The following is a 27,862-nucleotide window of genomic DNA, read 5'->3' as shown; positions in this document are numbered from 1 at the left end:
CAATTAAAAAATAAATGAAACGAATGGAACAATAAAACACATGTTTAACGGCAAATTAAAATAATTTATTTTGACTACGATAAATCACAAACTGGTTCCCTGAACCTCTTCCTATGTTGTACAAATTTGATAAAGAAATACCTTCACCGTTTATTATCTATTAAGTATTAGTCGCGGCACGTAAGTCTAGCGGTGACCTTCAATGTTTTACGGCAAGTTCGCCTTTATTTCGTTCAAATAGATCCCATCCACTTCAAATAAGCGCTTAACTTACGTGCCGTGAGCTATACAATGACATTATAAGTTAAAAAAAATGTAGATAGGTTACACAACATTCGAACAACGGCACACACGATTAGACGTCAAAGTGAGATGGCATGATTCAACTATCGTGAGCGAAAAAGAGACAGCCAATGCAAGTTGTGGCTAATTAGCCACATTTCGTGCAACTGCAAACGCTGATAACTTATCTACACTTTTTTATTTATAATTTTATTTCATTAAGTACTACAATTTTAAGCTTACCAGGTAACATGTACAATGTACATATCGAATTTTATCACAATGTATGTTTATTTTTTCTCTCTTTTAATGCAGAATTTGCATACAATTTATAGAGATGGTCTAACAAATAATTTATATATATAAATAAATACAACACAAAACAAGGAAATAAACATTTTCTTTTTTTGACAAACACAGTATCTCGAGAGAAACAACAAACTTTTTTTAAATCTCCTCTATTATGTACAGTATAGCGATTTCTGAATATTATATCTATGTCATTCCTCGACAAGTACTGGCCAAAAAAAACAAAACAAATATCCAATAATATACAATTCACATTGTTTTAACTTGTCTAAAATCACTAACAAAAGAATCACAAAATATATTATTTTGAGATTGACCGCGTCCCAAGTCAATGTATAATATTTTTCATATCGTTTTATTTCTTTCTTATTCTAAGTACATATGTTTCAAAATTGAGATTAAAATACTACAATACACATCAATTTTTCGATATAACAATAATTTTAATGGAATGTTTAAAATTATAAATAATTACATTTTCAATACTTCACACGCCATCTCGTGTCAAATTTAGTAAAGCTAGTATTATGGAAACTATCCACATTAGAATACACATTCTTTTGTCATTATCGAGCCCATATCTTTTAGTTTAATAATCAGAAACAGTAAATCTTCAATACACCTATATAGACCCCCATATAGACCTCCCATATTTCATATTTGTAACCCATGATAGAAAGAGAATCTATTTCTATAATCTGGACATTTAAAAACGGTCTTAAAATTGGAATGTTATATAATGGGCCTTCTTCACAATGGGCAGCGTTGGGCGAGTAGAGGCAATCACAGGCAATAGTGCAGAGGGCCTAAATGTCTATAACCGGCCGTCATTCTAGATGTTTATTCATAATCGCCGTAATGGTGACAAACATCGACGATCATTTGTTGTGCCAACGCTATCGATTGTGAAGAGGGCTCATAAAGTGAAGTCCCATGTCCCCTAGTGGGGTATGGGGCAGATACATTTCATATTTATTTCACTGATATCAGGCAAGTCTTCTATGCTACCAATATGAAACATTTTTGACAATCTCAAGGGATTCAACTCGCACTCTATAATATAAAATATAAATTGACAACACTAAATAAGTTTTAAAACAGCATCAAACCCTTAAGTAGACCAAAGAAATGTCATACATAAATATTAAATATATTACTTAAAATTACCATAAGTACATAGCTGCTATATCAGGCTATTTAGCGGGAATTAAAAATATTTTTTCTTTGTATATTATTTTTGTGATAAAATTTGTACATATTTAAGTACATAACTGCCACTTTTTATTTTCTTTATGCCATGTATTTTTTGTATAAAAATATGTATAATGTAGGATTATGTACCTGACTAGCAAACGAACGGACAAATACACATTTAATGAATTTCTAAACAGACTTATGTAATATATAGTGCAGATCGTAATAATATTATGTACTATATGCGTGTATTTTAGCCTATATTTAACATCTAACACAGCGCTATGGCAACATTAGCATTAATTGACATTGTTTCGAAATTGGAATCCTTAATTTGAATATGATTATGACGCCATCTTTCTTTCCCGCGTTGAATTTTAGAACACTGTTTGAATTTTGAGTTCACAATAAACATGAAAGACAGTTATTTTCATTCTTATAGTTTAAATGAATAAAAAAATAAATTACATTTTAGTTGATTAATAAAACAAAATGGGAAAAACAAAAACACAAATGTACCAAATGGAAGACCTTTGAGCAATAGAGAGCATCTGATTTTAACAAAACACAACAAAATTACTTAATAAAATGGTAACATTTATATTATACTAAACTGTTCTGTAAAAATTTTTTAATTTGTCTTTGAATAAATAAATTTCTTAAAGGAGTTTTACCGCCATCTGCTTATAGCCGTACTTATCTCACAACTTAGCCAAAAACGCACTTTCAGCGCCAAACACTAACAAGCACTACCAAATAATTAGGAATATAATATATCTATGTCATCATCACATACATCAACCGCCGCGTTTAAACGCCGCGATTCAACCGTCGCGATTCTTTCAAACTAATCAATATCCAAATTCTTGAACGCTTTCTCCATATGTTTCTCCCGTTTCTTATCAGGTAGGGCGTTGACCCTTTGCTGTTCTTCGGCTGTGAAGTAATTTTCCATATCTTTAAGTTGTTGTATGCACTTCATATGCAGTGTCCTCGTGTCCGGGAGGGAGCCCCCGAAGTCCGGTGGGAGGGAGGTACGGGGAATGACTGTTTCATAGAAGCTTTCTAGATCCTCGTTCTTGTGGTGGAATTTTATCTGTGAATGTGAAAAAAGGGGTTGAATTAATATATTTGGTCGTCTCTAGCATAGGTTTATACCTAGTTGAGGCGAACGTCGAGTTTGTATTATTTTATGTCACTGTATTGGTACTCAATAAATTATTTTTATTTTTTTATTATTAATTTCGCGCATTTTTTGTGTATGTGGTTTTGTATCAAGGGTATATTAACGGGCAAGTTCACAATTTTTAAGGGAATTTTAGCAGTTGAAGATGAAATTATCTTCTGAGAATTGTGCATAAATGAAGCGTTATCATTTATATCATTTGATTATTTTAATATAAAAATATTTCTACATAGTACAGAGACATTTGATCTTTTTATTCTCTTGTTGCTATCAAATTGTGTCTTGTAGTCATCTTAATTCTTATATTATTATTTTTTTCAATTAAATATGTAGTTACCTTCACAGACATATTGGGTCAATAGAGAATATGTCCATTAAAAGTGTACTTAAACCAATGTTGTGAATTTTCACACCCGTTTTGCAAATGCTTTAAAACACGTGTGCAAACCTTGTCATATGAGTATGCAAATAATCACAATATTGTAGAATGAATTGAGAAAAACACAACTGTGTCTTCATTTCCATACATATTTGCAATATCTTGAATGGTAAGAATGAATCATATTAATAAAAGAAACCGATCATCTATATGTCGCAGGCAAATTGCAGTATTTCGCCGTTTACAAACGGTCGGCATTTTGTAATAGGTATGCCGAAAATTCGTAATCAGAAATTTTTGGTTTGGATAAGGGGGTGGGTTAGGTTAGGTTCATGTTTTTTAAAACTATACAGTTATTTAAAACTATAAAACTATACTATCGGCTCGCGACCGTCTTTTTGTAGAATTTTGGAAAACGACGAATTTCCGGCATATTACAAAATGCCGACCGTTTGTAAACGGCAAGATTATACAATTTGCCTGTGACTTATAAGTTATAGGTACATTTATTTACAAATAAATAAACACATAGGTGAGTTTTCGTAACAATAATTGTGAAAGCATTGTCTGTTTAAAAATATGTAATCTTTCTTTATTGTATTCTTATCGCTTCGATATAATATTATGACATTCAATCACGAAAAAACAAATTTGTTCACCCATAATATTGTATGTGGATTTGCAGAGCTATTTTTAGCTTGTATTTCCAGTCCTATAAACCAACCAGATAATTAGAGAATAATTAAGGATCTTATCTTAATCTTAATACTATTATAAAGGCGAAAGTTTGTATCGATGTATGGATGTATGGATGTTTGTTACTCTTTCACGTAAAAACTACTGAACCGATTACAATGAAATTTAGCACACATATAGAGGGTAACTTGGATTAACACATAGGATAGGTTTTATCCCGGAAATACCACGGGAACGGGAACTATGCGGGTTTTCCTTTGAAAACGCGGGCGAAGCCGCGGGCGGAAATCTAGTATTATTATAATTAACTAGAGGTCCGCCCCGGCTTCGCCCGTGGTAAATGTTTACGTTTCCTCTCCATAAGAACCATCCTCGTACTTCAAGGAATATTATAAAAAAAATTATTAAAATCGGTCCACCCGATCACGCGTGATGCCGTGACCAAGAAAAATATGGATTCTATTCATATATAGAGATTAAGAATCTTGTTATATTACTAAGGATCTTATTAGTCGTCTTCTAAATGGGTATTTATCTAATATCAGGTAATAATTCATAATCTTCGAAACGCAAACACAATGCCTACATTATAATTTAACACTCCTCTTACCATATCAAAGAACTTCTTATCCAAGAAAGGTCGAATGAGCATCATCAGCTTATCGACCACGGGCTCGGTGTTCAAAACATGTATCTCCTTCATTCGGACCGGCATCGCTTCTTGCACATATTGAAAGAATTTACGTAGCGACCTGAAAGATAAAAAATTATTATATAAAAAATTTATATTTATATTATTTATAAAAAAATTATATTTATATTATTTATAAAAAATTTATATTTATATTATTTATAAAAAATTATTTTATTATGGGACAAAATATTTTGTAATCAAACGCTGTTGCCTGTTAAGTGTTATGTCAAATTTCCCGCGCGAGTTTTAAATTGACAATGACACTAGATGATTGTTAAACAAAACAGTGTTGCTATAACCACACTAATTAATAATTATATTATCTGTGCGATTACTCAATTAACAATTTTATTCTCATTTGAAATGCTAGTTTTTTACTGTCTAAATATAGTTGGTATGGTAAAAATCAAATATGCCATTCATATACAATTTTATAACAAATTTTCCAACCAAACATACAGAAATTTAGCATAACCTGGTAGGTAAGTAACAAACTACATAAGTAGTTGATGTGTTTTACTTATACTTAAGTACATAATTCCTTGAACGCAAAAGAACTATTATATTACATAATATAACGGAAAATTTTGACATGCCGCGATAAAATTTTATGTTCTTTGATATAAGTAGGTATATGAAGCTCACGGTTTCTAATTTAACCAAGAGTGTGATTTTTCGCACTCATAAAAACAGGTTTGCTGCAAAATGTCATAAATACGTTTTTTTAAATGAATTTTATCTATACTACGATAAGAAACATTACATTGCCTTAAAAATAATTAAGTTATGACGACGAGACCTATATGGAAATGTTGTTTTTGTTAGGCAATAGAGTTTATGTTACGTAAAATTAATGTAAGTTTTGGGTGATTATTTACATTTTTAAACATTATTAGAATATATTCTAACGATATAATACTGAAAAATTTTATGAAATAATGAACATAAAAATATGTAGATACGTTTATATAGAAACGATATTTAAATAAAATATAACAATAAAAAATGTAAGTGTGGTAGAAAAATTACTTTTCAATTACAAAATGAAAAAAAAGCTGTAGCATTTAAACAAAAAAGTGCAAAAATACATTAATCTATGAATATCACACATGCGTGCCACAGACTTTAGCTACTGCATATATGATTTGACATTGACAGTTGGCGGGAATTTTTTCCGTGTCAGTGTGGATTTAAAAGCACTTTTTGATGGTGTTTACCTTTGTCTATCCTTTTGAAAGCTAGAATAATATCATAAATGAATTCATAGATACATATACTATACATATCTAATAATTATTAAACATATATAATACTTTAAAACATAACATTTTAATACATAAAATAATCATAATATAAAAAATGCATGGTGCGTAAGGAAATTTCAAAACAGGGTAAAATTTAGGTACTCTTAAGCTGTATAAAATAAAAATAATGCAGAATAGCTCTTAAATATTAAAAAATTTGCACTCTATTGTAAACAGACCGATCGTAATATCATCAACATGTAAGCCATTTAACGTTTTCACACCTGAACGGCTGACTGGATTTGGATGTAACAAAGTATATAGGAAAACTTACAAGGGTAATTATAACAGTGATATAAATTTATATGTAGATTAACTTTTACGCAGTTAAGTGATCCCATACAAAATCAATTATATTTTTAAACAAAATATTAAGAACATTCGCAAAACAAATGACTGGTCTATTTAAAAAAGATACAACCAAAATACGATTTCCTAGTTCGAGTGACGCTGATCATTACCTGGCCTGGCCTAGATATAATATACAGATTACAGCAGTATTATTGCCATTGTGGTATAGCGACGATCAAAGCTGTCATTTTTCCATGCTGGAAATAATACTGCTAATTCCATATAAGATATCATGGTATGGAGTCTTGTCATAAATTATACTAGTTGTGCCTCGCGGTTTAACCCGCATTGCTCCGCTCCTGTTGGTCTTAGCGTGATGATATTATATAACCTATAGCCTTTCTCGATAAATGGGCTATCTATCACCGAAAGAATTTTTCAAATCGGACCAGTAGGTCCTGAGATTAGCGCGTTCAAACAAACAAATAAACAGTATAATATTAGTATAGATTTTGAACTGATTCCATATTAAATGACTATAAAACATAAATGAACTTACGACAAGCTAATCCTCGTCAAATGCGCCAGTCTGACCCCTTGCATATCAAACAGGAATATATAACCGGGCTGTGGACCTCTTTTGTATAGACAGGCATCTGAAAACATATATTTTAAATGAGTTATTATTGAAAATGACGACCTGTTGTTATATTTACAGCATTTGGTTACAATATATCAATATTTAAAGCTACACATAGGGAACGTAACAATATGAATCAAGTTAAAAATATGTATTATAAAATTACTAGCTGTGCTCCGCGGTTTCACTCGCATTGCTCCGCTCCAGTTGGTCTTAGCGTGATGATACATAGCCTATAGCCTTCCTCGATAAATGGGCTATCTAACACCGAAAGAATTTTTTCAAATCGGTCCAGTAGTTCCTGAGATTAGCGCGTTCAAACAAACAAACAAAAAAACAAACTCTTCAGCTTTATAATATTAGTATAGATAAGTAAAAAGGTGTCGGTAGGTTATCAACAACATTCGATCTTCAAAAGCGACACCGCCGCACACAAAGAAACAACTAAAGTAAATTCTGGCCAATTAGCCACATTTGAATCGAAGAACAAAACACCCTAGTAAACCCTAAGCACTTTTTTATATAGTGGGGAAATCTCGCATAGATATAGGATACCCTCGACAACCAGTTCTGGGTCCATCTTATGTCAGATTCCTTCCGACTAAAACCCCACTCTGTTCATCATTACATAAAGGTAATGCGCATTCATGTTTGTGCATCATGCATGTGACCAAATCTTTTCTAAGGCTTACACGTAGATCCACGCCTACACTACGGCGGCTGTTGAATCTCCTAACGTTTCGAGCGAACATGTTAAAACTCCCTTGAGGGCTTCTATGTTGTCTTAAAGCAATATTATTTCTCGTGTAGGAAAGTGATGGCGCTAGATAACCTTTATTAGCTCTGTCACTTTTCCACACTGGAATTATTACTGCTTTAAAACATTATTTAATTGAAACGACACTTACAAGGAAAGAAACGTTTTAATTTCAATGACCATTATAGTATTATACAGATATTCACATTGATAACAAGTTTTGACATTACGCCATGCATTGCACAAAAATTACAGTGAAAAATTGGGTCAGGTATCTACCTTGATCATCTTCCACGGAAGGTCACATCTTATATACTGTAAATATAATATCTTTTATATTCTATTTTTTAATTCTACCACGTTTGTAGCAAAGCTTAGTAGTTGAACTATTCATGTTTTTTTTCTGGTAAAGCTAACCTTATGATATTTATCAAATTTGTTTAGTTGTTTCGCGCCAACTTGAAGTAGTCAGAGTTTGTGTGATTCCTTGAAGTATAAAGTGATATAAAAATGTCCCGACAGTAAGTATTGTTTTTTTTCTTATTATACAGGGTGTAATCGTTAAGTGTGCACAGGCGATTATTCCGTAACTATTGCAGATATCAAAAAACTTTATACTGACATCGAAAGCCCTTTACCTAATGAGTAAAATGACAATAATAACATTTAAAAAATAAAACGGGAAATATCCAAAAAAGTCACATTAAACACTCCCATACATTGAATTTTTCATACATTTTGTGCTCAAAGCAAATGTTCGAAGTGACGTCCTCGTTTTGGAATACCATTGTATTCCACATCGAGCTCTGTTTACAGTTTCTAAATGAATTTTTATTAAAATTTGCGAAGTAATTCAACCACAAATTCAAAAAAAGAACCAAAATTTTTCATATTACATGTTTAGGATAGTCAAATCTCATACGTAATGTATGGGAGTGTTTGGTGTAAAATTTTTGGATATTTCCCGTTTTAGTTTTAAAAAGTTATTGTTGTCATTTTACTCATTAGGTAAAGGGCTTTCGATATAAGTATAAAGTTTTTTGATATCTGCAATAGTTACGGAATAATCGCCTGTGCACACTTAACGATTACACCCTGTATATAGTAAATGAATGTATTAGCTATAATATAAATATATTTTATGCTAAAAATAAATAATAGAATCTTCACTACAGCACTGAAAATATGCCGTGTCACCTGGAGGTGACACTGGGCATTATAATAACTTTATTATTCCGAATTCATTGTAAGTAATAAAAAGACTGTTGTTTATATTTTGTCTTATTGCTATGTGGTGATATTGTTTTAGAGCTTGTTTACGTATTACAGGTTGACGTTAGATGAGATTGCCGAGGAGTTGCACGCCGGAGAAGACCCAGGCGATATTATTTTATTTCCTCCTGATGATGGTGTGGTGACTGAAGAAGATAGTGGAGACGAAAATGACGCTAGTATTTTTCATTTTTTAGTCGCATGCTTTGGTCACAAGTATACTGTCAAAATAGAACTTCCGTCTCTGGAGAACATTGTGTACATGACGAGGAAGAACAAGTCGAAATACCGAAGAAAAAAGATATTAGAATGCTTCTGATGAAATTATTACCGCCAAGTGGCATGACAACAGCATCGTTACCATCGTATCCAACTAACACGGACTGGATCCTATCATAAAAGTAGATCACATTGGATTTGTGGATAAAAAATGGGTTTTGGCAAAGAAGCAGCTTGCCAAAATGCATGGCTGATGGAAACTAACTGGACCTACTACGATTTCCAACGGAATGTGGCATCCATAATTCTGCCTGGGGCGTTTCAGCACAAATGAGAGTGCCCACAGAAGTGAGGAGTGCTGGAACTGTGGACGACCACTCGGCAGTCGATTGCTCACAGCGAAGATGCAGGTACTATTACCAACGCACTAGAAAAATGTGCACCAAGTGCAATATCGTTTTACTTCTAAAGTGTTGGTACATGTTCCACAAAAAATAAGTTATGTATTATTTTTCTACTTGTTCATAAATAAATATTATTATAATAAAAATCGATATTTTATTCCTACCAAAAAAAGAAAAACCTCGTTAGTCCTTTAGAATCCTAAGTTAAAACAATGCCCAGTGTCACCTGTAGGTGACACCCTCATAAAAAAAATGGGGGGTAGAATTAATTTTTTTTTTCTTTGTTTTTGTCTTCGCCAGATGTATCTAAACTATTTCAGTAAAAGAGAAATGCAAAATTGCTATTATCTTAGACATGGGAATTGAAGAGTTAAGTACAGTAATAATAAACCTTTTTAGGGTTCCGTAGCAACAAAAAAAATACATTTTTTTTCGATAGTTACGAACTTCTACTAACCAAACGCCAAACGAAAGTTTATTTAATGGTCACGATAGGACCGTACTCAAATGTAGGTTCTTATTCAAACTGAATAATTAATTTAATAATGCCGATCAAATTATACAATTAAGTATCTAAAATGGAAGACAGCTTCGTCAAAAATAGAGTTTGCAAAGGGCAGTTTCACTGAAATAAACCGATTTGTTTAAACACTTTTTTGAGGTACTTTCTTTTAGCAGTAATACCAAAGGTCAATTCTATCTTACCATCAAATTTAAATAGTTAGGAATAATTGCAACGTGTTAAGTAGGTATGATATTAAATTAATGGTTTTAATGAATTAATTATTTATAAATTAAAGACTTTTTAACGGATTTTAAACGCGATTTATTCATTATATTATTTTCCCGACATTTCGAACACTTTACAGCGAGCGTGGTCACGGGGAGACTTCCCGGAAAATAATATAATGAATAAATCGCGTTTAAAATCCGTTAAAGTCTTTAATTTCTAAATGTATAATACTAGCGTAAAATCAAAGACTAGAATTAATTACTCTTATATATAAAAATGAATCGCAAAATGTGTTGGTAAGCGCATAACTCGAGAACGGCTGAACCGATTTCGATAATTATTTTTTTATTATATTCCTTGAAGTACGAGGATGGTTTTTATGTAGAGAAAACGAAAATATGTACCACGGGCGAAGCCGGGGCGGACCGCTAGTTGGTAATATAACTTACTACATAAAATACAAGGTGCCATGCTATGTAGCTTTAGCCTTTAAGGCATAACAGGTGAAAATCTATTACGAAAACTCCGTTATTTAGAACATCCTTAAAATATTTTTATTGATATTCTATAGATAAATATAGAACTGAACAGAATATATTATGTATTAATATTTAAAATGATACATTAGGTTGTGAAGGTATTTACATATTTTTTTAATTCAGATGACCTTAACCTGAGTTTCTAAAAACAATAATCAGGTTTGCGACCTTTTTTGCTAATATAACAGAACTCATATCGTATTGTATGTTTGTATGTAATGTATCTATACTAATATTATATAGCTGAAGAGTTTGTATGTTTGTTTGAACGCGCTAATCTCAGGAACTACTTGTCCGATTTGAAAAATTCTTTCGGTGTTAGATAGCCGAGGAAGGCTATCCATACTAATATTATAAATGCGAAAGTAACTCTGTCTGTCTGTCTGTTACTCAATCACGCCTTAACTATTGAACCAATTTGCATGAAATTTGGTATAGAGATATTTTGATACCCGAGAAAGGACATAGGATAGGTTTTATCCCGGAAATCCTACTGGAACGGGTTTTTCTTTGAAATCGCGGGTGAAGCCGCGGGCGGAAAGCTAGTAGGCTATATATAATCACGCTATGACCAACAGGAGCGGAGCCACGCGGGTGAAACCGCGGAGCGCAGCTATAGTAATTTAGTATAGCTTTCCAAAGTCAAAGGAAATTCCTATGGGAATGAGATATTTCGCTGCGGTAAAAAGGAGCTTATAACATACTAGCGGTCCGCCGCGGCTTCGCCCGTGGTACATATTTCGCAATAAAAAGTAGCCTATGTCCTTTCTCGGGTATCAAAATATCTCCATACCGAATTTCATGCAAATTGGTTCAGTAGTTTAGGCATGATTGAGTAACAGACAGACAGACAGAGTTACTTTCGCATATACAGTGTGTCCGGACATGACATACCGATATTTGAAGGGGCTATTCTCCAGGTATTTTTATCGACAATTCAACCCCTCTACAGTCCCCTACCTCACCCCCCTCAAAATGGCAAACCTATCAATTCGGATAGTGAATTTATGAAAATTGTAATAACTTCGAAAGTGAGTGTCACAAAATACTAAATTTGGTTTTATTTGAACAATAACAAGTTATTCTAGGGACCACTAAACAAATTTAATTGATAATAGTGATGAAACATACTTTAAAAAATTCGAAAACCGTTTTGAGGGGGGTGAGGTAGGGGACTGTAGAGGGGTTGAATTGTCGATAAAAATACCTGGAGAATAGCCCCTTCAAATATCGGTATGTCATGTCCGGACACACTGTATAATACTAGCTTTCCGCCTGCGGCTTCGCCCGCGTTTTCAAAGAAAAACCCGCATAGTTCCCGTTCCCGTGGGATTTCCGGGATAAAACCTAGCCTATGGAACTCGTGGATAATGTAGCTTTCGAATGGTGAAAGAATTTTTAAAATCGGTCCAGTAGTTTATGAGCCTATTCATTACAATCAAACAAACAAACAAACAAACAAAGTTTTCCTCTTTATAATATTAGTGTAGATTAGTGTAGATTAGTATGGATGTAGTATGAAGTTTATACTATGCTTATAATGTCACTCTCTGCCTTCTATCTGATGCAAAAATCGTATCATAAAATCACTCCATCGCGACGTTAAATAATGAAACAATATTATCTTCTTCTCTTCTTCTTCTTCTTCTTATATATAAAAATGAATCGCAAAATGTGTTGGTAAGCGCATAACTCGAGAACGGCTGAACCGATTTCGATAATTCTTTTTTTATTATATTCCTTGAAGTACGAGGATGGTTTTTATGTAGAGAAAACGAAAATATGTACCACGGGTGAAGCCGGGGCGGACCGCTAGTTTATAATATTAGTAAATAAGAACCTATTGATATAACATTGGATATAACTGAAGAATGTATGCTATTATTATTATCGATTGTAGTATTGAATTAATTATTGTAACTGATCACATTTGTACGTATCATTTTCATAAACACGTTTAACTGGTTAGTTTTATATTTATGACATAATCCTTATTTAAAATTATAATTTTTAAGAGAATGGTCTAGGGCATCGATACGTTCTCTCTCTTATTTAAATTATTATTTACTATCTGTGGCCCGCGGTTTTACCCGCATTGCTCCGCTCCTGTTGGTGTTTAGCGTGATGATATATCGCCTCCCTCGGGGCCTCGAATAATATCTAACATCGAAAGAATTTTTCAAATCGGACCTAAAGTTCCTGATCTTACCGCGTTCAAACAAACTAACAAACGCTTCAGCTTTATAATATTAAGTATAGATGTTTATTTTGTTAGTTAAATTTACACTCAAGAATCTAAATGCCATAACGTAATGAAAGTAGTAAAATTATTAGTTTATTAAGGGTTGATTTCACCAATTATTTTTAAAATACTTTCACAGCTATTTCTAGATATTATAAACACACAAATGAATATATAAAAAAATGCATTATATAAATGAAAAATAAAATCTTTAATAATAATTAAAAACAAGTCGGCGAAAGCTGGTTTTTAATAATTATTGTTTTCTGAATTTAATTAGATATTTTAACCAAGTATTATTACCTATAGTAATTTAAAAAAAACATCTTGGCGAAAGTTGGCTTTTACAAAGTTATAATAAACTAGGTTTCCGCCGCGGCTTCGCCCGCGCAGTTAAAGAAAAACCCGCATAGTTCCCGTTCCCGTGGGATTTCCGGGATTGCGTCATTTTCCCGGGATAAAAAGTAGCCTATGTCCTTTCTCGGGTATCAAAATATCTCCATACCAAATTTCATGAAAATTGGATCAGTAGTTTAGGCGTAATTGAGTAACAGACAGACAGAGTTACTTTCGCATTTATAATATTAGTATGGATATTTAATGAAATTATATTCTTACTAGCGACCCGCCCCGGCTTCGCACGGGTGCAATGGCGGCCGGCCGGTACTGCCGCAAACGCTACGTCCCGCAATTTTTAAATCTGTAATATCTTCGAAAATATTCACTTAAATCATACGGTGTAAAGGGCCATATAGATCTATATTAAATGAACAATGTATTCAAGGTATTTAATTGGTTAAGGATTAATGCTGTATTGGTTAAAATCGCTTCGAAAATTAGCCATTATTTGTCGTAAAAAGTAAATAATAAAAAAAAGTTATTGTGGGTTATCCATAAGAGATAGACATATACCATCACGGACTTTTCTGTAGACCTTTTCAATGTGTCAATACTTAGTACATTATTTTGATAAAACTTACTTAGTACATTATTTTGATAAAACTCGTAGGGTTCAGCCTGCGTTTGCAATGTAAGCGGAAAAAATGTAATTATTTACGACATCACATTAGAAACCTCAAAAATAACAATTCTTCTCCACTATTTAATGGATATTATTATACATATAAACCTTCCTCTTGAATCACTCTATCTATTAAAAAAAACCGCATCAAAATCCGTTGCGTAATTTCAAAGATTTAAGCGTACAAAGGGACATAGGGACATAGGGACATAGGGACAGAGAAAGCGACTTTGTTTTATACTATGTAGTGATGATGGATATTTAATGAAATTATATTCTTAACATGCAGGCTGCAGCCAAAAGATCTTTAAAATAACTTATTTAAAATGAAAGAAAGAAAGTTGAATTAAATTAAAACTACAGTGTTCATTGCGGTCATAATTATAATTTAGTAGCCAATTTTATATTCTGGCGAATTTTCAAGATTTTTCTTTATGAAAATATTCTTGTTAAATTTTCTTTTATATATTATTAACCGACGTTTAATACTTTAAAAGAATAAAAAAATACATTTTTTTTTAAATTTGAAATTACACATTAACACTGCATAATATGTCATAAAGTTCTCAAGCATAGCAAGAAAAATATTATTAAAATATAATAAAAAAACCTCTGCATATGTATGAGATTTCAAAGAAGACAGTTATAAAACTATTGACCTACTACTACTTTAGTACTATTAAGTATTATGTGCTACTCAGAAACTTACGTAATAAAAATAAAATTAATCGAAACCACCACACACTTATAAGAATCTATACTATAATCTATACTAGTAATAATAATACATATTATAAAGCTGAAGAGTTTGATTGTTTGTTTGTTTGTTTGAACGCGCTAATCTCGGGAACTACTGGTCCGATTTGAAAAATTCTTTCGGTGTTAGATAGCCCATTTATCGAGGAAGGCTATAGGCTATATATCATCACTCTAAGAAAGACAGGAGCGGAGCAATGCGGGTGAAACCGCGGGGAACAGCTAGTATGTATTATAAAGCTAAAGAGTTTGTTTGTTTGAACGCGCTAATCTCAAGAACTACTAGTCCGATTTGAAAAATTCTTTCGGTGTTGGATAGCCCATTTATCGAGGAAGGCTATAGGCTACATATATCATCACGCTAAGATCAACAGAGGCGGAGCCACGCGGGTGAAATCGCGTGGCGCAGCTTGTATAAGAATATGTATAAAACCAACTCCTGTCTCGATAATAACCCACTGTAAACGGACAGATTTAATTCAAACTTTGTACACTTATCAAGGATCGGTGACAATACAATAATTTGCATGTGTTGATTTTTTATAATCTATATTTATTCATGTTTGATAGGATTTTTTGTCATTTGGTCCCTTTTTAAACTCTGGGGTAACTCCCTCCCAAGGAATGTTAACTTATTTATATTTTTATAGAAAAGCATTACCTATTAGTAGATTTTTCTACTCCTACGCAACTGCGTGAGATACTCGGATATTAGCTACCTACTCTTTCATTGAAACGGCTGATCGATTCTAAATAAAGTTTGACACTAATTACAGTATAATCTTTTTATACGCCGACTAAAACTAGGGCATAATACAGTGACGTAAGTTCGCATATTTAAACCAGTTAGTACTTAAGCTCATAATTAAATACCTATTAATTAAGGAATAACAATGTAGGTAGTGCTAAATTTTTTATTAGGTAAAGTTTATTTTTATGAAGTGATTATGAACGTGCGCATATACAGGATGTCCCACTAACGGTATACTAATCGCGTAGGAACTTGTAATTTTGTATACACTGATCACGTAAAAAATAGTTAAACAAGAAAATTACGTCAAAAATTGTTTGCTAAATTTTCCTTGATTTTCTTCTCTAGCTTTGCGCATCCGGCATATACCACTTTGCTAAACTTTACCACCGTGATACGTGACCACTGACCACGTGCGGGTGGCAAAATTGGGCGGATTGCTTCTTCACATAGAGTTTTAAGAATTCATATAATTCGTATAAAAAAAGGCGCCTGGAACTTTATAAGTATTTTTACGTACTCAGCGTATGCAAAACTATAACCTCCTTTGAGCTTAGTATACTGACGGTGGGAGTTGGGACACCCTGTATATTTAATTATTCTTCTAAGAACTCTATATTGGTGTACATGATTTAATCATCATGTTTAGTTTTATAATATCCTTGTTCGAAATTAATATTGTCAAGGTTAATAAAGCTAAAATATTCAGTTTTAAAACTACAATAAATCAAACTTGACTACAAAAATGACGGATGTGAACTTGAATAAAATATGAAAATGTAGCTATTTCATATTTAATTTATTACGAGGAGACATAATATGCCTTTACCTTAACAATGATTTATTTTTAACTATATTAAGTACCTAATTAATATAATTTAAAAAACTAAAAAACACGCGTATGCTCATGAAATTATCGTATCACCGATTCTTGATAAGTATACAAAGTTCGAATTAAATCTGTCCGTTTAAAGTGGGTTATTATCGAGACAGGAGTTGGTTTCAAACATATTCTTATACAAGCTGCGCCACGCGTTTTCACCCGCGTGGTTCCGCCTCTGTTGATCTTAGCGTGTTGATATACCTATGTAGCCTATAGCCTTCCTCGATAAATGGGCTATCCAACACCGAAAGAATTTTTCAAATCGGACTAGTAGTTCTTGAGATTAGCGCGTTCAAACAAACAAACAAACTCTTCAGCTTTATAATATGTATTAAGTAATAAGTATAGATAATTATTGTATAGATTCTTATAAGTGTGATGATCGAGTCGAGATGTTCTTGTAAAGAACCAATCAGGAATGTTTTTGTAAGGAACCATTCAGGAATGTAAATGTAACTTAACAGTAAAGAACCAATCATATCGCTTCATTTAGTTTGAAGTGTTTAGCGTTTGAAGCGATACTATTGGTTACTAGCGGTCCGCCCCGGCTTCGCCCGTGGTACATATTTACGTTTTCTCTACATAAGAACCATCCTCGTACTTCAAGGAATATAATAAAAAAATAATTATCGAAATCGGTTCAGCCGTTCTCGAGTTATGCGCTTACCAACACATTTTGCGATTCATTTTTATATATAAAGAAGATTTACAAAAACATTCCTCGCTACACATCCTCATTCCTCGCACATTTTTGGAAAAGCACCCTAAAGAAGTCCTTCTAAACTATTGCATGTCGGTAACATACAAACCTATAGGTGAAGCTAATAAAGGTATTCGATCCCGCGTCTTTTTCAATTAGTACCTACTTTTAAAGTTGACACATATTTTGTAAACTGTATGTATGTTATAAACAGGTTAGGTACAATGAAAAGCCACAACCGACCTTCCGATTTCTCCGTAGTCGGGTAATAGGATAAAAATCCATATACGTCATTGTTCAGTAACATTGGTTTGGTTACGCACAAGACAAGTTTTTATGAATAAATTATTGTAACACTAAAGATACAAAGAAAATATATTTCACATAAGTACGAACAGAATAGGTATGTATCTAAACAATCTCTAAAGTCTATATAATATTAATAATAATTATTGAAATATTCAATTTCGACATCAACATAACGAATGTTGAATACATAATATTAAAAATAAAAATATACCTATAGGTAGCTAATTGATTTTTTTTTTGGCTAACATCCAAAAGGGCTAGGCCGATTTAGTCATAACCGCAACAGTAGCAAATATTTTATTTTTAAAGAACTGTTGAAAGTTCATTAGAGGAATATATATTATTCACTAAAAACTGCGACAATAATGGATTCGCAAATTTCTACTTTTTGTTGCCTTAAAAACCTCGGTATTTAAAGTAGGCTTCATAAATTAATTCATTTGTTTTTAAAAAATTTCCACTTTTTTATTTTATTGGGTTTTACGAGATGGAAAATTCAAAATATAGATACAAAAAAAAATTGTAAGTAAACTTCCAAGGCTACACAAGTTCTGCATCAAAGCGTCATTACTGATGTAGTAGGTATAATATTTCATTTTATTTATTACTAGCGGTCCGCCCCGGCTTCGCCCGTGGTACATATTTCGCAAAAAAAGGTAGCCTATGTTCTTTCTCAGGGTCTTAAGATTATCTGTGCCAAATTTCAACAAAATCGGTCCAGTAGTTTATGCGTGAAAACCATACATACATACATACAAACTTTTCCTCTTTATAATATTATTAGTATATTAGTATATTAGTATAGATAATAATAATAACAACCCATATATTTTTTCATCATAAAATATAATAAATATAGGTACGTACCTACTTATTTATTAATTTTAATAATTAACTTGCAAAAACTAAAAAAAAATTAACTAGGTATAATTGCAAAATTATTCATGTAAGTACAATTCTATTTTTTTTTTATTAAAAATAAAAGTCGAAAATAGTCATATTGACTGACCGGTTGGCTTGGTTGGTAGTGACCCTGTCTTCCAAGCCAGAGGTCGTGGGTTCGATTCCCACTAAATATTAGCGGTCCGCCCCGGCTTCGCCCGTGGTACCTACATGTTTACGTTTTTTTTTCATAAGAACCATCCTCGTACTTCAAGGAATATTATATAAAAATAATTATCGAAATCGGTCCAGCCGTTCGCGTGCCATGACCAAGGGAAATAGGGATTCATTTTTATATATAGAGATTATATTATATAGATATATTATCTGGTACTCACCCACAGTCATGAAGAGCAGCTTGCAGGCCGGCTCGAGGAAGTACTTCGAGGGTTCCGTGTTGTACAGTCTGTGGAATATTATGTCGTAGCCCTTGCACGACTTGCCCGGCAGCACGGAGTACTCTCTGAAACGTTATCATCACCATTATTCTAAACAACAACAATATCGTCAAAAACAACATCATCAACAGCAACCATTGAGGTATTATTATAGAGAGGACACCACGAACAAAATCTGTGCGACAAGCGCGGCGGCGAGGGGGGGGGGGGAGTGAGTCATACACTTTGTAGATATTCTGCCTCTTATTACTCATAAATTAAAACCATCAATGTAATATAATAAAAAAAAATTATCTTATTAAAAAAATATAAATAAACTTATCAATTAAAACCAATCAATGTAACAAATAAATATTGGTTTGAGACGATTGACTCTAACTCGTTTTAGAAATAGTGTAGTAGTGATGCCCTCTCTAGTACGTAGTACATAGTAACTCAATGACAGCAACAACATTATCAACAACATCAACATAATCACCAGTGTCAACAATATCATCGGGGTGATGTAACAATAGATGTATGTTTTTGTCCCCACTTGATATAATACAAAATAAATTATTATTACTGATATCTCAATGAATTATAATAATTTATTATGTTAATAAATATTATCTTCCTGATATCCTTAATTCATGATCGAATATTCATAATGACATTTTTATCTAACAGATAAATCTGTTCATTGATACTGCAATTATTTTTGCCCAGTGATATACAATTTTATAATCCACTGTTCCGTTCCGAAGTTGTTATCTTACTCAAATTAAAAAATAATAAAAAGAAAAAAAGCAATTCATTTTCTTTAACGACTGTTATTAGGTATTAACTATATGAAGTACCTAAATACCTAATATTGAACGCCTGATTTCAGATCAACATATTTTTTTATTTTTTTTTTGTTTGTTAAAATGCTCTACCGATTTTTGGTTTTAACTACCAATCAAAACATGTTCCAATATTTTTTTACTTAACAAAGGCATATATTATGTACCTAATATGATCATCCTGGAGATATCTAACTAAATTGTCTTCAACAAAAGTTCAATTAATGATTTACTTTGTTTCATTGTCCAATTCTTTAATAATTGCCTCAATTCATACCAAAAATTTAATATAACCAAACTAGAATAATAGAAAATATAAATATAATTTCCAGACAGGCAAAAAGCTAACAGCTCAGTCTTGCAATGAATAAATATCACACCTTCGACTAAGTAAAGGTCATCTTGTAATGATATTGGACGTGCAAATTATGCCCGACAAAGGTCACGTTCTAACTTCTAATAGACCATCTTCAAAATGGGCCGCATTGGCCCAACCACGGCCCAACAAATGATCGTCGATGTTTGCCGCCATTGACGGCGATAATGAATAAACATCCACAATGACGGCCGATCATAGACATATCTACAGAGGATTTATTTATAAGGATGAAGAAGAGCGCGTACAGATTCGTTATTCTATCCTATTATTCTTGGACAGAATATAGGCTCCGGCTTCATTCATGTTTTTTACTGATAAAAAATCATCTTTTAAAATTACATTAATTTTTTATTGTTAGAGCCTTGAAGAATTGAAGTATCAGTAATGAACCACAAATGGAATATTTTATTTTTAGTTAATCGTTTGATAAATGAAAGTACCTGTAGTAGGTATTAGAAAATTACGTTAATTTGTGAATAAAAATATGGCTTGATAACACTATCAAAACAATAATCATTAATCGAAACAATTGTTACACACAAATTAACGTAATTTTCTAATACCTACTACAGGTACTTTCATTTATCAAACGATTAACTAAAAATAAAATATTCCATTTGTGGTTCATTACTGATACTTCAATACTTCAAGGCTCTAACAATAAAATTAAACTTGATAATTGTAACGACTGTTTTTTATTACTTTAGTATTATATTCGTTGATAGATTTTTAACACGTCAATAATAAGACTTCAGTATCATCATGTATTTAATTATCATTTCGAATCAAAACGGATCGGTTGTTGAATTTTGACCTATAATAATCATACAAAAATTGCAAAAAAAAACTGCAAATAATCGTATTCCTTGTTTCATTATTTATACTATATAATGAACTTATTTATATCAATGAATATAATTAAAACATACTTCATTGTAACTTACAAATGCTGTGTTTTACTGCAAATATATTGCTTTCCCTCTCGCACTTACTGCATATTATGGGACTTGCAATGCGACAGCAATACATTGCAGTCTTTGTGAAATGTGAATCATAGTGCGTATGGTGTGATAATTTTTCCATAAAATAAACAGAAAAAGTCGGAAATTCATTATGAATTATGATATTCCACACATATTTAAAATGCAAAATATTTATTTAAATATTGAAAAATATAAAATAATTTTAATTTATAATAAAAACGAAAAAAATTTTTATTTTATAATCTGTGTAGTGAAATACGGACATTTAATGCAAATATCTATTAAAAATATTTTTATATTTAATAACAGATATTTATACGAGATATAATTTTAACTTTATTACAACTTACTTAACTACCTACATAAAATATTTTTTTTTTTAATTTTATAATAATTAGTGAAGTGAGATATCGGCGATAGGCCTAGTACTTATTTTTCTAAAGTGTCGCAAAAAACGTCGGGAGGGTGGAGTTATTTATAGCCTATCCACCCAGCAAAGGGGAAGGCTTTGAAAAATTGTAAAAAATAACATGATAAATGGACGCAAAAAGCGGCACTTTGATATTTGATATTTTTATCTTTACAACAAATTATGCTGACCACTCGAATCTCAGTATTATTAAAACAAAAAGTGATCACATTCATTAAACTGTCAGATTTTTTATATGTATTTGCGTTTTCGTGATATTGCTATAAAAAGTTACCTTGGAAATAACTTTACAAGTATTTTGAATCGTGCATTCTGCCCTACATTTGAAGAACGGAGTAAAATCGTGCCCATTGAAGAAAAGTAAAGAATTGGCCATAACTAAAGAAAAAGTTAAAATATATAAAATATATATTTTATACTTTGTATTGTTAGATACCTTTTGATGGAACAGCATTGAATAATTTTAGATTTAAAATGAAAAACACTCAATTTATTCCTTTTTTATCACTATATAGTATGAAACAAAGTCGCTTTTTCTGTCCCTATGTCCCTATGTATGCTTAAATCTTTAAAACTACGCAACGGATTTTGATGCGGTTTGTAATAGATAGAGTGATTCAAGAGGAAGGTTTTAGTATATAATTTATTAGGTTTTAGACAAAGCGGGCGAAGCCGCGGGCGGAAAGCTAGTTGACTCATATATTAAATTAAATTACAAAAACTACAACCGGTTTATGAAAATCACGTAAGTACGATTATGACAAGAAGAACTATTCTATTGTTGATGAAAAATTCACTTATTATCAATATTTTTGAAGTAAATAGCAAAATCTTTAAAAGAAAAATTTTCCATGTTTAAATTCAAAGAATACATAGCATATTAAACATAAGTTATTGTTATCTCACTCTGTCTACATAAAGTTACTTGAGTCATCTACCTGTTGGTGATAATTGATTTTAACTTTGTAATACAAAGTGACACCACGACACTGTCCTTCTCGAGTATAATATAATGCAGATGATTTAAAATAAGGTTTGCAATTCGATCTCCTAACAGAATAAAGGCCAGAATATTATATGAAAAAAGTAGGAGCTGTAACATTTTGTAGGAACTCCTACGAAACGGTCGATTTCCCTAGAGACCAGCTGTAGGAATCGTAAGCAGGATTTTAATATTTTTTTTCTTTATTAACAAAACATTTTACCTAAGTATTATAATAAAGGATCGAATGTCTATATATTTTCATGAGATGATTAAAAAATGCTTTGATGATTTGTCATCTCATTACTGAAGAATTATTAAAAACGGTTCACCCAGTCGAAATCTGAGGTAACAAACCCAAAAAGATACATGAGAACCTCCTCATTTTTTGAAGTCGGTTGAATAATGATTTTCACGTGTAGCAATGAGTTACTAATAGGTGTCAAATGTCAGTACATAAGTACGAAATTAACAAAAAAAAAATCAATTTTAAATAATAAATGCGGAAAATCTACGTCAAACGTACACTAGTTTTTTCTACAATGTAAAAAAATTACTACACAATATTGTGTAGTATCGTTTTTTATTTCTGTAACATCGTGATTTTGCATTATTATCTATATATTATTATTTATTAGCTATTAAACGTGGTTTGAATATTAAATATATGTATAAAAATATGGGAACAGCAATAGCGAAAAATTCAAATTTCAAATTATCTTTGACTAAAAGCATAAAAAAAGACGTGTGACAGACCCTTACATGCTATGCCTTCAAGCCACACCTCCGCGCCCGTCAGAGTGGGGACTGGGGAGCGTGAGGTTTTTCGTTACTAAATTTCTGGATTCGGTCCCCGCGCTCAAGGCCCGCGATATTTTTTTAACTTTATAATTCCTTACTAATTGTAAGCATTAATTACTTAATTGCTACAACTTTTTTCATCCACGATATTATATCCAACAATAGAATGGTATCCCATATTATTGCGCATTAAGTATGAACTATAGTCAAGGCCGGTGAATGGTGTTTGATTGCGATCTGCACCTATCATCATAATTATCCATTCTATTACCAATTTGTTGACATTTTGATATATTATAGACTACAGGCCCATGTTGAAAAAATTATGGGTCATTTGACCCACCACCTGACCTATCTAGAATGATATAAGAGCATAAAATAATAAGATTCAGCACTATGACGTCACTCGTAAGCTGTCCACCTGAGTGCAGATGAGAATTCGAAAGTTCAGGTAGAGATTTTCTCCCCTTGTCTCCATGATTTTTGTACGGCGTTGCGGAATAATGGCTTAAAAGCAGTATAGAAATAGTATGACACAGATGCCGTACAAAAATGGTGGTCCACAAAGTCGGAATTTACCCTAGGTCACCTGGTGGGTCAAATGACCCATAATTTTTTCAACACGGGCCTGTAGTCTATTAAGTTTGAAGTTAGTAAAAAATATTGTAAAAAAAATTACAAGGTAATTTTATAATTTTGATATTTGGATTTGACATGTGTCCACTTAACTTGTTCAAAAGGCAGATTTGTGTCAGTGGTAATAAACAAAAATATTTAATGGATTTTGTGCGAGGGGTTCTCTTATTTATGACAAATACATATAAGAAGATGATTTTGACGATACAGAAGACCGATATTATTTAGAGGAAGTACTTTGTCAACTTATTACAATAGTCAGGAAGAGATGACATCAAATCCTGGAAAAAAAAAGGATAGTAAAACGAGGACAATTCCTGACTCTCCCATACCTTCGACATTGGCAGATCTTACATTGTATGTAGCTTGGAAAAGACTAGCAAACAGACTACGCGTAAAACATTTCAACCGTAAATTTTTGCAACATCCTAGTAAAAAAGTGACCATCAGACGGGACGGTTCCTCTTCCGTAATACGGTCGACGTCATAGCACTCATTTATATTCCATGTCTTATCACAGATATATTATTCTAAGATATAAAGGCAAAAAAATTATACAAATCTGATTGTACAACAGCATCTGGATATATTTAATTATTTTTCCCTGCTTCTTTTTATTAATACTTAAGTGTGTTAATATTAATTCTAAAACGTATTTAACTATACAGTAGCCTATATACTGCTGCATTTTTTTTCTTATATAAGAAATCTACAAAAAAAAATCAACGAAATCTGTCCAGCTGGTCCGCGTTTTTATGTGGCCAAGTCATTCATTTTGTTATGTAAAAGAATATTATATATAGTATCATTTTTATTTGTTTGAATCTCTTAGCAAATATATTTGACAACAAACATACAACCTCTTCACCTATATAATATTAAGTAAAGATTTTATTAAGAAATATGCGTAAAGATATATTACAATATTTAATTGTTTTAACCCACTTTCACTGAGATACAAATCCTTTGCCCTGGTTTGAAAAAATTTGAAAGCGGACATTACGCAATATAAACTTTTTATGTAACATGTTGATTAATTTTTAAGATTATATCATTACAAAACATAGAATTCAGTATCTCGGTTGGAGCGCAGATTAATCGTATTAATTTTAATTATTTAATTGCTTAGGAAAGTAACACTAGCAAAATTCGGGCCAATTAAGTTCCACTAGTTAGTTACCCACGTCATAGTAATAGTGAAAAAAAGTGGAAAATACTTTTGGTAATTTTATTTACAGAAGATGGTGCCTCACAATAATAACAATAGCAGGAATTGTCTATGCATAGATTTTTTTTGTTTTATACAAAGTACACACAGTAGTTATGTCGGAAAAATAAAGTTCAAAATTTTTCTTTCCCAATTTTTTGTACGTTTTTTTTACAGAAGTTGTTAAAACAAAAACAGCACTTAAAACATATTGCAATTTACGGAAAATACAAATACTGTTTTAATTAGACTGAACAAAAAATGGTCATTTGTGTCAAAAGAAAAACTCATAGTCTCTCTAGTTTTTTCTGTTTTAGATTATCATTTTATCAATGTTGTATCTTGCAAAAACAGCTGATCTGATCTGGATGAAATTATTTATTATCTATCTCTGAGACAAATTTCATCCAGATCTCTATCTGTACGTCTGAAATAGCTAAACAAAACTAAGGTCAGTTAATATTTCAATTAATATTTCCTAGGTTTTTCTATTCTTTATAAATTTATATTTATAAAGCATTTGAATGCCATAAAACCAAAAATATAAATTTCCTAGGTTTAAAATGCTGCAATTAAAATCAAATCCATAAGTACTAATATTATAAAGCTGAAGAATATTTATTAGCTTGAACATGCTAATTACAGGAACCACAGGTCCAAATAGAAAAATGATTTCACTGTTAGTCAATTTATCGGGGAAAGCTATAGGCGATATATCATCACGCTAAGACCAATAGTAGTGGACCAATGCTGGTAAAACCGCAGTACACAGCTAGTTAACCATATACAAGTTACTTATATTACAACAATGTAATAATTACCCATCCTTGGCCACTGTAATTGTTTGAATTACAATAGTAGCGCAGTAGATGTGTGATAGTCACTTAAATCAAACAAATTAAGTGATTAAAACTTGAAGCAGCAGCAACAATAGACTTAAAAAACCTGTTAACTTGAGTTTTTCTTGACAATTTAAGTCTGTTATTATAAACTAGCTGTGCCGCGCGATTTCACCCGCGTGGCTCCGCTCCTGTTGGTCTTAACATGATTATATATAGCCTATAGCCTTCCTCGATAAATGGGCTATCTAACACAGAAATAATTTTACAAATCGGACCAGTAGTTCCTGATATTAGCGCATTCAAACAAACAATCAAACAAACTCTTCAGCTTTATAATGTTATAGTACAGATAGGACAATGGAAATTTTTCATTTATCAAATGAACCTTAAAACATCATTAAAACTCAATAAGATTTGATAATAGAAAAACAGCACATCATATTTAAGGGAGAATAAATTAAGTAATTATATAAAAATAATTTTTAATAAAAATTCCTTGGAAACCATTTGCAAAGAAAAATATTTACTTTTGAGCTATGCAGATGTTGGATTATTCTCTAGTAAAGTTACTTTATGCATGCATATTGAAGGTGATCAGAAATTACTTATTTTTTTAATTCCATAATTTTGTGATAAGGTGTAATTTAATAGAATATATATGTAACACATTTGAGAATTAATGATTAACTAATTAAACATCTAAATGTTCCTTCATAGTAAGCCAATATTGCTAAAAACTTGCTTCATATTACAACATATCACTATTTATACAAAACATGGATACAATCATACAATGTTATATTTAGCAACACTGTCTGCCAAAAATGATTTACGTATTTCGCAAGATAACTTACAAAGCTTCAGCAGTCGCCTTCACATCATCCAGCCCCAGTAGTCTGTTATCGAAAATATCTGGTGTATTCTTCCTTAAATTATAATATCTCTCTATACATGTCTTCGTTTTTTCAATATCACCATAGCAAGCGTTGTAAAATAAAAGAAGTTGTTTATTTGATAAATCTTTCGGCACGTATTTTGATTTATCCAATTTTTGTGTCCATTCCCGTAATTCCTCTATGTGTTCTGGTGAAAATATATCCATAGCGGCCGTAGCGGCATCATAATCAAACTCCAAATCTACACTCATTTTGTTGATTAAATAAATCGGAACGATCGCAATTCGCACTATTAATTTTAAATTTTCACACAACTATCACAATCCGAATCAAATTGACAACTAAATAATAATTAATTTTTTAATTTGAATTTGAAACCTCAAGTCAACTGTCAAAATGTCGTAATCATGAATTTGACAGTGACAGCTCGAGACTGGCACTGATAACAGAAGTTAGGGCGTATTCAGAAAGAAAGCTTGAAACTTATAAGCGCTTATCGGCGCTTGTCATGTTCATATATTTTCCTGCGCGGGTTACCAGCACTGACAGGAAAATGACAGGAAAATATATGAACATGACAAGCGCCGATAAGCGCTTATAAGTTTCAAGTAGGGATGTAACGATACATGATTTTGCCGATACGATACCGATACCGATATTTGTAGTAATGTATCGGCGATACCGATACCGATACCGATATCGATGGTTTGGTAGAAAAATAAATAGTGAATTATGCATAAAAAGTTACCAACATTTAACAGAGACAACTGTTAATCGTATTCTTTTAAATAAAAATGCCAAATCAAAAAACAACAAAACCATTTATTTTAGTATTATTATTTTACGAAGTCAGTTAAACTTTAAGTAATACACATACAATCAGTACCTACCTAATAAAAGTTTACTATTTAATTGGTAGAGTTTTTTCAGAAAACAAAGTGCGCACGCGCGGGCGGCCTCCCGCATCGTTCATTGGGCGCG

General features: G+C 31.9%; 1 protein-coding gene across 1 annotated transcript; it reads right to left on the bottom strand.

Moving 5' to 3' along the window:
* Positions 1-43: 43 nt before the first annotated feature.
* Positions 44-27,246, bottom strand: LOC149478673 (alpha-tocopherol transfer protein-like). Its single transcript, XM_089708684.1, has 5 exons — positions 26,840-27,246; positions 18,842-18,966; positions 6,895-6,991; positions 4,657-4,798; positions 44-2,881 (listed from the first exon to the last, which is right to left on the bottom strand). The coding sequence occupies exons 1-5, from the start codon at positions 27,130-27,132 to the stop codon at positions 2,633-2,635; spliced, it is 906 nt and encodes a 301-aa protein (XP_089564810.1). The 5' UTR covers positions 27,133-27,246; the 3' UTR covers positions 44-2,632.
* Positions 27,247-27,862: the final 616 nt, after the last annotated feature.

Source organism: Colias philodice, chromosome 21 (genome assembly GCF_061535455.1).
Source record: "Colias philodice isolate Cphi_HAF_F1 chromosome 21, ilColPhil1 Martin Lab GWU primary, whole genome shotgun sequence".
In the NCBI taxonomy this organism is placed as follows: domain Eukaryota; kingdom Metazoa; phylum Arthropoda; class Insecta; order Lepidoptera; family Pieridae; genus Colias; species Colias philodice.
This window is presented reverse-complemented; position numbering and strand designations above follow the sequence as displayed.

Bases quoted from the DNA above. Each gene is read 5' to 3' on its own strand.
- LOC149478673 (XM_089708684.1), bottom strand. From the start codon at position 27,132: ATGAGTGTAGATTTGGAGTTTGATTATGATGCCGCTACGGCCGCTATG. The intron at 18,967-26,839 runs GTAAGTTATCTT...ATAACGTTTCAG, and splicing joins AAGGCGACTGCTGAAGCTTT to AGAGTACTCCGTGCTGCCGG. The intron at 6,992-18,841 runs GTGAGTACCAGA...ATATGTTTTCAG, and splicing joins GCTGCTCTTCATGACTGTGG to ATGCCTGTCTATACAAAAGA.